General features: G+C 43.8%; 1 protein-coding gene across 4 annotated transcripts in view; it reads left to right on the forward strand.

Moving 5' to 3' along the window:
• Window positions 1–12,838, forward strand: part of LOC149301464 (BCAS3 microtubule associated cell migration factor) — a 375,467-nt gene that overhangs the window by 73,844 nt on the left and 288,785 nt on the right. For all 4 annotated transcript variants that reach the window (XM_089484409.1, XM_089484407.1, XM_089484408.1 and 1 more), the window contains one exon: window positions 7,826–7,919. In XM_089484409.1, coding sequence (XP_089340535.1) covers window positions 7,826–7,919 — 94 coding nt within the window. The remainder of the gene's footprint in view (window positions 1–7,825; window positions 7,920–12,838) is intronic.

Genomic DNA, 12,838 nt, shown 5'->3' on the forward strand with positions numbered 1-12,838 from the left:
TGTCGTTTTGCGAAATACCGTACATAGTCGACTATAAGTCGACTTCATGTCTAAGTCGAGGGCAAGTTCGGGGACCAAAATTATGGATTTTTATATGACCCGTGGATAAGTCGAGGGTAAAACTTAGGGACGTGTAACAAAGGATCCAAATGATGAAGCAAAGGAAAACAATGGCAAATTACAAAACCCCAGCAGACATAACTTTGTGTTCACTTTAAAGGCTGGATGGATGAGAGAATAGAGGGAGGTCAGTGCTTCCAGAACAAATTGCACTCTTTCCTTTTACCAGGGGATGGTTCTCTGAGAGTTAAAGTACAGTATGGTACCTACATTGACCCACGGATAAGTCGACTCAGGGTTTTGGGTGAGTTTTTTGACCTACATTTCTAGACTTATACATATAATACAGAATTTAGCCTTCTCTGGCCGAGAGCTCTGGTGCCGCAACAAACTACGAATCCCAGGATTCCATAGCACTGGGTCATGGCGGTTTAAGACGCCTCAAACTGCACTGTTTCTTCAGTGCAGATGCAGCCTGTGACACTGTGCAGGGAGACAAAAATGTTATTGAATCATTTATTAAACTATTTGCATCCCACTCTATATCAAACTAATAAAATCAATGATATCAGATTAGAACCCAGATCTCCGCAGATCCGGGAAGGAAAGGGGAACATACAGCAAATAGGAGAATAAAACTTTAACTCCGCCAGCTTTCCAATCTGTTGGGAGGCAGACGCTGGAGTGAACTTTTCGTAACACAGACGCGGGATAAAAAGTTTTCATGCGGTAGCCGTTTTTACACAGCACTTCTTACATTTTCTAAAGTCATAACTTCTAACAGTCTTCGCGTTTGAAATAAAACCAAAGCAGCATTTGAAACAAAAAACCCAAAAGTTTGAGTTATTGGACTTGGCTGTTGTGTTCGTATTTGAGAAGCCGAATAAAAATAATTACCGAGAAGCCCAAACAAGTCTGTGGTCAACCCAAATACATTAACAAGGTTTGCAAGCTTGTTTAAACGTTCTTTTAATGAAGTGTTAGCAAACTTTTCAGTTAGATGTAATGGCTGTTGCTTTGGAGCCATTAATTAGCTGGAATGAGTAAAAATAAAGACATACAGATTTCCTCTCCTCCTTTTTTTCCCCTCCCTCGCTCCCCCTCCTAATTGAAATTAAACGCATAAACTTTTAGTGGCCGGAGTTATGTTTTCTTTTGACCTTTTGATTTTTTGACTTAATGAATTCATTGGGTGGGACCACCCAGAGTTGGTCTGGAAGAACGACCTTTTTCAGAGGTTTGCAGTTGGGGGCCTGACTCTAATTTTGCTAACCTTGCGATATAGCTGTCGAAGGGTGCATGGCAACGTTGGTGTCTGAATGCGTGTCTGTGCGAATGGTCCCCTTTACCTCCAAAAGCTGACCTGTGCTTAGGCACAAGCTCACCGAAAACGGAAAACCCAAGAGTATGTAGAGGGATCTTGTAGCACCTTTGAGACTCACTGTAAGAAAGAAGTTGGCAGGATGAACGTATGTAGACTCAAGTCTACTTCCTCAGATGCATTGGGTAGAATCCAGATCTGGAATGTGCATAAACCATGCCCTATGAGGAACGACTTAAGGAGCTGGGGATGTTTAGCCTGGAGAAGAGAAGGTTAAGAGGTGACATGATAGCCCTGTTTAAATACTTGAAGGGCTGCCATACTGAGGAGGGAGCAAGCTTGTTTTCTGCTGCTCCAGAGAACAGGACCAGGAACAATGGATGCAAGCTGCAGGAAAATATGATACTGAGGAGGGAGCTGACTTGTTTTCACTTGCTCCAGAGACTAGGACCCAATGGAGCAATGGATGCAAACTACAAGGAAAGAGATTCCACCTCAACATTAGGAGGAACTTCCTGAGAGTAAGGGCTGTCCGACAGTGGAACAAACTCCCTTGGAGTGTAGTGGAGTCTCCTTCCTTGGAGGTCTTTAAACAGAGGCTGGATGGCCATCTCTCTGGGATGATTTGATTTGGATTTCCTGCATGGCAGGAGGTTGGACTGGATGGCCCTTGCGGTCTCTTCCAACTCTATGATTCTCTGCAGACTGGATGGTCCTTGCGGTCTCCTCCAATTCCGTGAAGGCAAAGGCAAACCCCATCTGAACACATCTTGCCAAGAAAACCCTGCGATAGGTTCGCCGTAGGATCGCCGTAAGGAACGAGTTGAAGGCGCACAACAACAAACACGAACCAAGAAGGGAGCGATGGAGCTGGAACCTGATGTCCAGAAGGCAGATGGAGTTGTTCGCTTGTTTAAAGGCTGGACTCTTGTTCCTTTACAGAAGGCATGGCCAACCAAGAGATGTGGCAACCTCTGGCTACAATCAAACCTGGCCCATTTATTGTTTTATTCATTTCATTTATATCCTCTTTTCTCCCAGGACAGGATCCAAAGTGCAGCGTTCACCTCCTGGACAGAAGGTTGAAATGTAGCGCATGTCTTGGATACGGAGGACGTCTGGTCACCCTGAGCATCTCCCATGTTAGGAAGGCAGAGTATCTCTTAGAGACAACATCAGTGGCACTTCAAGCTAACTTTTGATATCGTCCAGAAGGAGACAATGGTAAACCACTTCTGAATGTCTTTCCCCTTCATACCTCTCCCATTACACTATCCAAAATGAAGCGTCCAACGTTAACGCCATCTGTTTTAAAATTGATTTTTGGGGGAAGATGCTTATCAAGTACCAAGAACCTATGAGAAAACCCACAGGACAAGAACTTAACCGACGAAGGACTTTCCAACAATAGAAATGTGGACTTGCAAATGTAGACTTCCATTGGCTGTTGTCGCCAGTTCTTTATTTACAGCGAAACATTTTTGTCACCAGCGTTAATGTGGTCTTCAAGCCTCGATATTGAGTTTCCCTCTATTTCTCCTGCATTTTTTAAAACAATGTACACATTATAGAAGAATTCACTGTATATTTTTTTAAAAACGCAACAGGATTCCCTTCGAACCTAATACTGTCTGCCTTAACTTTTATTAAAGGGGCTCTGCTTTTTGTCAAGGAGACATTTTTTGTCACAGATTAATGGCTCAGGCCAAGCCAAGGGCTGCTCTCGGTTTATGCTGGATTCTATTAAAAGGAGAACGGCAGTTAATGTTGCCGATTTATCACATTTAGCCTTTTTTCCACTGATGTTTGACCTTAGCTATAACATTTTGAGGTGCTCCTTGTTTTTCTTTCGTTCCCTGGGCCCGTCTTTGTTGTTCTTGCGTCTTAAAAAATTAGAAACGTGAGGTTTCCTTGGCTCTCGGAGAGATCGCGTTTGGCAATTTTCTCTAATCTGGCGTTTTTCAACGGCGGTGGAAACAAGAGTGCTTAAAGACCAGAACGATCGAGTCCGACCAAGGCGGCAAATGCACTCACACGCATTTCTGCATCATATTAATTACATCGCTCATTTAATCACGGGACAGTTATTACTGTGGTAAATAAATAGTTCTGTCATTGTTCACTGTCCAGAAGACGTCAACTGCCTTAATAATCCATTACGGTTCAATGTGATTTATGCTGATGCAGAAAAGGGCGATCCAGATCATCAAAGTGCTGGAGCAGCTATCCTATGGAGAAAGGTTATCTCTTTTGAGGGCTGCTTAGGAAAGAAAAGTAACTAAGCAAGAAGGCATGACGGAAGCATATTATGCAGGAGTTAATAGTGAACAGGCAGAGTTTTCAATGCGGTGCGTCGTAGTTGTATCTTATGCTTTAAATGCATATTAAAAACTGTTTTAAACTTGTACCTTTTAAACATAAGTGTTGCTCTCTCTCTCTTTCTCTCTCTCTCTCTCTCAAACTTTCACGTTAATTGTTTTTAACTGTATTTTGTCTTAGCGTGTTGTAAACTGCCATAGAGGAATAGTAAAAGAGTTCCCGTACCTTGGATCAAACATCGATCAGAATGGAGACTGCAGTCAAGAAATCAGGAGGAGACTAGGAAGGGCAGGTATGAAAGAACAAGACAAGATCCTAAAGGGCAAAGATATAACACCGAACACTCAAGTTAGGATCATCCAAGCCATGGTATTCCCCACTGCCATGTTATTGATGTGAGAGCCGGACAGTGATGAAAGTGGATAAGAAGACAATAAATTCGTTTGAGATGGAGACAAGTGCTGAGGATACCATGGATGGCCAAAAACACAAACAAATGGGTCCTTGGACGGATCAAGCCTGAAATCTCCCTGGAAGCCAAGATGATCCAACTGAGGCTGCTGTACTTTGGACACATCATGAGACGGAATGAATCACTGGAAAAGGCAATAATAAAGGTAGAAGGTAGCAGAGAGGAAGACCACATACTAAATGGATGGACTAGGAGAATCTCTTGTTTCGTTTCCCCCCAGTTGTACACACCTTTCTCACTTCAGGCGTGTGAATATGAACTAGTAGAAGTTAAAGAATTGAAAGCGATACATAGAGGCACCACATTTAACCAGTCTGCAAGTGATGCAACTCCAATGGTGAGAAATATCAAACACTTACACATTGGATGAGAGATATGGGTGAAGATGTTTCTGTGACTATAAGGGTTCAGAGAAAAATTGGATTACTGGGTGATTTCCTACATTGTTTAGTCTCCTTTTTGTCGTTCCCTGAGCATTAAAATGGAACAGCACACAAAAAAATCCTCCAGCATAGAACAAAAAAAGATCAAACGTTGCCATTCAGAAAGGCATCGCAATCAAATTCAATCAGGCAGATCCAAAACATTAAAAGAAGAAATCAATTTACTGTTACATCAGTGCCTAGCGAAAGACGTTCTCTACAGAATACGAATCATGGCGAGAGTTCAGGCTTTCAAGCTCTACTTCATTTTAAGGGCAAGAGCTCTGGGATTGACCAAATGGAGCTGGCCACAAAGTGGTGTCTTAAGATGGGGATGGACAAATTGCAGGGCTGTTGTGTACATGGATAGAACTATATGAATAATAAATATGGTGGTAGGATGCATGGCATTGTGGTGGTTGCATTTGTTCCTGAAGGACTCACATTGGAGTGGCAAAGGTTGACACTGGAGGATATCTTTTCAACTTCATGGACTCTAAGCTACAATATCCTGTGCTATCTCTCCTGCTGTTTAATTTGAATTCCCACCTATTTAATTCTTATGTGAAGGTCATTAAGAGTTTTGGAGTTGGGTCCCATGGGTATGCAGATGACATTCAGTTCTTGCTTCTCTGTGGTCATCTGTCTGATATGGAGGTACTGAACCTGTGTCCAGAATTATAAAGGTCTGTTTCAGGTCCAGTCAACAACTGAGAAACAGAAACCTACTCAGTGGTGTATGTGAAGATCCCAATCTCCCTTTGGCACCATCAGGATGGGAGTCCAGTCATAGTCCGGTGTGCAATCTGGGAGATGCAAAGCAAGGCACAAATTGGTAGTTCGCATAGAGACAAAAATGGCAAGCACTAGCTTGTAAGCCTAAGGTCAATGTAGTCCCAAGGTTGAGTTTGCTCCTTTTGCACCTATTCCTTCTTTGGGCAAATGAGATGGAGCCGTTGCCCAAATGAGTACTGAACACCAGGATCCGAACAGAACGAAGACTTGAGGTTATTTACTTGAGTTCTATCTTCCTGCTGCCTGTCCTCTTTCTCCTCATTTTCATCTTGTTAGGGAGAGAATAACCAAGATAGCTTTCTGTACATTATGCAGGATAATAGCCAGATTTATGAACCTTGACTCTGAAAGCATTTTTATCATGCGCTTTAGATGATCACTGTGACAGTTCAAGGCTTGGGGTCGGAAGAAGGAGGCGCTGCTTTGTGAGGAGAGAGAAGGAAGGATGTTAAGGGCTTGCTCTGTCCAGGAGGACTAACAGGTTTCTCTGGACCACAAAAGAGAACTTTATTTACTCAAGAGTCTTTGCTGCCATTGTGCAACGGAGGCCATGCTGTTCTGACCCAGATGCTGGATTTCAAGCGCATGCATCTTTCTCCTTGCACTCTCCTTCAGAGAAAATATCCCGAAACTGAAATGGTTCCCAAAAGATCTGGCCCTTACTTGGCATTGCAATGGATTGAGTGGGGTGATGAGAGTTCCCCTTACATCCCAAGAAGATCCATAGTGACCAGATACTTGACAATGGATTTGAAGGAAGAATTTGAAGCAAGCAAATTCACCATTCTGTCTCGAGTACTATCACATGCTTTGTATCCAGTGATCCTTGAAGATGGTTGAGATGTTTTGGTTGGGTCAGACCATGGCCGTTCTGCAGTATCTGGGAAATAGAAGGTGGTCCAAGGAGGTCCAAGATGGTTTTGATCTACTGGGAGACCTCAGAGTGATTTCCAGGAGATCAGGAAAGATATTAAATTCCCGTCTGAAAATAATAGCAATTGAATTATGCCATTCCCTTGTGGGCAGGAGTGGTCCCAGCCTCTGTCTTTCTGTTCCTTGACCAATGTCTGAATTTGGCCATGGAATGGAGTTGTGATGGGAGAAAGATCTTCCAAGGGGAGGCTTTCTCTCCAAGGCAAACCTAAGCCTACATAGATTAATGGGATAAAGGAAAGAGATCTGTACCTTTGCTCAGAGGTGGACATTTACATGTAATAAACCAGGGAAACCAGATCATCTGAACTTCAAAGTCAAGGTGGTTTCTCCTGTTCTGTTTCCTTAAAAATAAAGTCTGGAAGGATAGGGGAAACCCATCAAATATTCTCATTACTTACACATAGCTGGATTCTTCCTGGCACATTTGTACAGCCGCTGACAGATTGTGTATTCTTTCCCCCAACTCTCCTTCACTGTTTTTTCTTCTTCGTCATACAAGTTCTGCTGTGTATTAAGTAGAAGAATTTCCTCCTCTAATGCAAGCCAGGCTCCCAATATCGTGCTGTCTGTTAATGTCAGAATCACAACCAAACGGTATTTATGGTTTTATCAGCAGCTTGTGTTGTGGGAACTCAAGAGATGTTCTGATCTGCTCTGCTTCTCTCATTGTAGTCCTGGCAATGTTCTCTTCATATCCAGAATGTAACAAGGATGTATTAATCCATCACACTGGTTACTGTGAAGATAAAGGTCGTTTTTCATAGAGCTGGCGAAGGGGATTGTGGGGAAAGGATGGCCTCGTACGTGGAAAAGTAAAGTACGGGGTGGGAATTGTAAGGTTACTGATGTCTAAACTGGTCAACACAGCTTTTCCTTTGGATTAATACAACTACCATGAAAGCCATTATTTCTACTTTATATGACATTGCAGTTTAAAACTCTATCCTGAGCTCCTAAATGAGAAAAGAGAATGAGGAATGTTCCAGCCCAATGCTACTGTTTGAATTTGAGATCGAAATCACTGCTTTTCATCCTTTGGTCTTCCAGATGTTGGAGACTGCCACTTCCAGCATTCCTGACCGTTGGCCATGGTGGTCAAGGCTGCTGGGGGTTGAAGCTCCAAACATCTGGAGGACCAGAGGTAGAGAGCCCCTGCTCGCAAATGGTAGACCAGTTCCAGTATTAGGGATTTTCCCTTCTGGAAGCATTTGTTTTAGAGTATGGATATGCTGTTCTTCTAGTGTGATTGATGCTAAGTGAGTATCTGGTGTGTTTGTATTTGTTGCAATTTGTAGTAAGTTTGGAAGAGATTGAAGAAGAATGGGTAGAGATGGAACCCACCAGCAGGACAAAATATCAGAAGCTGGAGCAAAACACCACACACACACACACACACACACACACACACACACACACACACACACACACACGGAGCACATATTATGCATTAGTAAAAGACAGGTATGTTATGCACCTTCTGCTCTCTCTGTTGTTACACAGGTGCTCTTGAGCGAAGACTCGGATAGCGATGGCATCGTGGCTCACTTCCCAGCACACGAGAAGCCAATCTGTTGTATGTCTTTCAATCCCAGTGGTGAGTGCCTTTGTTGCAATTCTTCCTGTGTCGTTTTGTGAGTCACATACACTAGGCCTCTATTCCTTGTGATCTTGTTTGCATTCTAGGATTGAAAACTGAAGAACACGTACATATGATGGGTTTTTCAAATTTCACATTAGCGGTACTACTGTAGCAGTCAGGTTTGAAGCACATGAGCATTTCCTTAGTCGGGTTCCAAAGACAAGTACGAAAATGCAGATGGCTATGCTGATCCACATTATCAAACCAGTTCGAGAAGTTTTCAACTTCTGCAGGTGCAGGTCTTTTCTGTGTTTCAATTTACCATTTAGGGCAAGAGCACCCCCACATGACTTGCATTGCGGTAGGGATACCTTATAACAATATCAGGTACTGCTAGGATTGCATCTAAACATAGAGAGAACAGGGATGACTAAAAGAGAACAGTATAGCACAGTGATGGTGAACCTTTACGAGGCCGAGTGCCCAAACTGCAAACCAGACCCCACTTATTTATTGCAAAGTGCCATGTCCCTCTGGCTTTCTAGTAACAAACTCTGGCAAACTCTGTGCTGGGATGACGGCATGTGTGCCCACAGAAAGGGCTCTGAGTGCCACCTCTGGCACGCGTGCCATAGGTTCGCCATCACTGATATAGCAGGTGCCATCCTCCTCCTAAAGAATCAGAAGGTCTCAGTATAATAGAGCTTACTAGAATGCCATCTGGTGAGGAGAACTGAGATTGAAGGAGATGGCTTTTCGGCAGGGCTAGAAATGTGGTCCTGCTTCTCACCTCATCGCCTTCTGCTCCATCCTGCTGGAATGGCTGCCATAGGTGACATTTTACTTCCAAGTAGACATGTATGGGATGGCACTGTTAGTCATGCCTGTGGTCATAACATAGAGGAAAGAAAAGGGCAATTATCGCATGAAGTGGGACGTATGCGACCTCACAGCATGTTCCCAGTCTCTTCACCACACACAGAGACTGGGAATATTACATCTGCCCTGGGTCAAGACATTACAACCAGTGTCCCTGGGGAACAGGCATTAATGCATCTGAAAGTAAGGTAATAGAAGGTTTCCTCATCCGTTGTCTTTTCAGCCTGAACAGAGGCTTCCTCCCACCCCCAAATGTGATGTTATTTCTTGAGGTTTCTGCAAATATTCTCTGAGATTTAACCCCACTTATCCTTTTGCACTTAAAAGTTTAACCTGGAGATGTAACTCAGATTCCTTTTTCAGTCTGATTTTCCAGGCTTGGTGGGGCAGTGGCAGTTGGGGGGGGGGATTATCTGAAAACGATATTTAAAGCCTCAAAGAGAGCACCTTTGCCCCTCTCCTTCCTTCTTTCAGCTGAGAAGGTCTTGTGGGCAGGTAGAATGCATCCTGTCCATGCAATTTTGTCCAGTCGGCAGAGTAACTTGTTTATTATCCTTCCTACGACAGAGTAATAACTTTTTGATTGACTGCACGGCGGTCAGTGAAAAGGGGCTGGGGAAGATCAAGCGCTTCCGCCTGCCTAAATTAATGAGTTCTAAAGTGAATTAAAATGCCTTGAAGAGGTTTGGGATGAAATCACATTTCAAAGCACAAAAATGGAATAGATGTCCTATCTCCTGCTTGCAGTGGCCAGTCGGACTTGGGCTTGACAGCCCATCTGTTATGTCAGAACGCCTTACTAGCTGCACATGGTTCAGCGTTCTGTGGCTCTTACTGCTCTTGACAAGGAAAAGGCTATATTTTATCACGGCATTCATAGTTCTTGTGAAGTGATCCTTTGAAGGGCTTGCCGTGGCATCGCCCTTTCCCGGCGCCTGTCACTGTTGCCACGGTTCTCAAATTGGGAGGCGAGCCTTTGAAAGAAATGGAAACCAGCCTTACTAATAAACTCCTAGAAAGTTGCATTTCACATACACACAGCCATCAGAATACAGCCATACACTTACTCTATGCCTGGCTTGTTTGCTTGTTAACACATAACCATGTTAGCCATTTGTATTAGATACATCAGCAGCCTGAACGGGGAAGAAAGAGCTTCCATCTTACCAAATCCTGGTTACCTCCAGTTTTGGTTGGGCTGCCATTCCCTTCCCTTTATCCTTCACTACTGTCTGTGTTGGCTAGAGCTCATGGGAGCTGCAGTCCACAAACATCCCTGGACCATGCAGTCATTTAACGCATTAAATACACACACACTGTACAAATACAATAAAAGGCTTTTGGCAAATGTTCTCACAACTGCCCTAAAGGTAAGCTGGGTGGCAAGAGCACCTTGTTGTTGTTGTTGTTCCAGTCATTTCCGATTTATGGCGACCCTAAGGCAAACCTGTCATGGAGTGTTCTTGGCAAGATTTGTTCAGAGGAGGTTTACCCAGGGCATTTCAGTGGTATCCCGATCCCACTCTAAGACCCACCGCATACTGGCTTTTACCTTGCCGATGGCCACCCAGTGAGTCCAAAGGTGATTTGGATCTAAGTCTGCCAGATCTACATCCAAACCGCTCCACACCAGATTGTTCTCCCATTAAAAGTTTCACTGGAAAGGACTGAGCCTTGAATCATCCCCTTTATTTAAAGCGGTCCAAACAGTTTACAAACATCACGGATGCGACAGTGACCCTGCTGAAAACACATCTGACCCGTAAATGTAAATCCACAAGCACTCCTTGGGGTGAAGGCGCCTCGGACTACAGTTTGGGAGGTCGCTGGAGACGGAAGGAATCTGCACCATAGGGGTCTGGATGATTAAGATGTTTATGAATCGGCCTCCAAGCTCTTAATGTTGTACATGACAGTCTGCCAGGAATTCTGAGTGTGTATAATCTTGATAACAAGTAGAGGAGGGGAAGGATTAAATAGTTATCCAGTCTAATCAATTGCTCCATCTTAAGCCAGGCTAGACTAAACTGATGATTTGTCTAGACTCTGGTCCCTAGGAGCTGAGCGAATGACTCTGGTGCTATTGAGCGCACTTTTATTAAAGACGTCTTCTCATTTGGGCTGGAACTGAGCAAGCTTGCCGAGCTGATAACTCCAAAAGTTATTAAACCAATTACGCCTGTCCCATCTGTTTCCACCACAAAGTGGTTTAATAGGACATTGGTTTTCTGTGTACTGCCGGGACTGCACTGTTCTGGGAATTCTCTACATGTTTCGCATAGGAGGAGGATCTTCTCCAGGAGACAAGAAGGTGGCAGAGGTAAGGCTTGGCCCAAAGGCTGAGGCTTACTGCCTAAACAATGCTGCTGCTCTCATTTGCACAGAATGCAAAGCCAGAGGTAGCCCAAGAGCATTCACTCACCCTTGGGGCTCTTACAAATTAAAGCTCCCCATGGGTGGTGATGTGTCTATTTGCACATAGATTTGGGTATCGCCCACTAGGTATACACTGGCCCATGAAAAGGAAAGGTCATGATGGAAGAACAGCGATATCTGCACTCAGAGCTGGATTACTCCTCCAGTTGGCAAGTGTGCTCAAGATAGAGCATCAGAGCTGAAGTTCAAAGTCGGACAGAAGGTCTTCCCTGAAGGGGAAAAAGAGAGAAGAAATCAGACTGGAGACTGCTATCCATCTTCACCAAAATCAATAGCCAATAGAAACACCCAAAACGTATTATATTCCTTGTCTCAGCTGCTAGAGCTGAGATTGCGAGATGTTGGGAGACGGGGAATTCACACCTGGACAATTGACGGAAAAGGGTCTGGGATACATGGTTGTTGGAAAAGGTTTCCTACACCTTCAGGTTTAGGGATGGCCAAAAAAAAGACACACATGTGGCCTGTTACAGACTGCCAAAATAAAGCTGCTTTGGGTCTCTTTGGAGATATGCTATTTAAATGATGCATGCATCCTAAGAATCCAGAAGCTGCACCAAAGCTGCACTCCAGTGCTTAGGAATGGAGTGTGGCTTTGGCCCGACCTCCGGACTCTTAGGACCCATGCATCATTTAAATAGCATACCTCCAAAGAGACCCGAAGCAGCTTTATTTTGGCAGTCTGTAACAGGCCACACTTTCTTTGAAGACTAGTCTGTTTTTATTGATTATATCAATAACAATACAAACAATTCTGGATCACCAACCCATCAAGTCGACTTCTGGAAAGACAGCTCAGCTGAAACGAAGTGAAATGCTTGTTTCTCTTCTTAGACTTAGACACTTCCACAATTTCAGAGAGGTCCAGCAATGTGTAAAAAATTGGCTCGCTTACATCCAAGGTCTGTTAATTGTTACTATACTGATTGTTCAGGGTGGCAAGAGGAAGGAGATGATCACAAACGTGGCTTTTAAACCACGGTTAGAATAGTAAAGTAGCACCTTTGGTGATACTTATCACACAGTGCCGCTTCCAACACATAGTTGCTGTGTCTTCCAAGCCTAATGCAGTCCCATTAGTCCTCCAGTGTGAACATCTCAGTTGCGATATTTGGTCCATGGTTCCAATATCCCCAAATGAATGTGGCCAGTGGCCATGCTGGGTAGGAGTTTCTGGGATCTACAGTTTTTCCGAAGGATGTGCTGGTGGCTCTTTTAGCTCATGATAGGGATTTCTACTTTCAAAAGTTTCATTTCATTTGTAGGAAATCATATCCCATGATATGATTCATGCGAGAGGAATGAGTGCTGCCTTCATGTCATTTTTCTCTGTGATCCATTTTTATTTAAAGGCCTGCCTTTGTCCTCCCCCCCCCCCCCCCCGTTCCTTCGATTTTTCACGGTTTAGACTGACCTGGGTGCCGTCGCATTTATGAATAGGCCACATTGAAGCCTGTTTATATAATGCCATTAGCACTTAGCTGTTAGCAATTATATAGGCCCTGCAAAACTATTTTCATAGGCTGTATAATAGGGCTCTTAAAAGCAGGGGAGCTACTTGTTAAAAAGGTATGCCATCGAAGTTTGGAGAAGTCCATAAAACAGGGATATAAAGGCTA

The sequence above is a fragment of the Sceloporus occidentalis genome, unplaced genomic scaffold (assembly GCF_023333645.1).
Source record: "Sceloporus occidentalis isolate IW3139 unplaced genomic scaffold, rSceOcc1.0.p SCAF_21, whole genome shotgun sequence".
Classification (NCBI taxonomy): domain Eukaryota; kingdom Metazoa; phylum Chordata; class Lepidosauria; order Squamata; family Phrynosomatidae; genus Sceloporus; species Sceloporus occidentalis.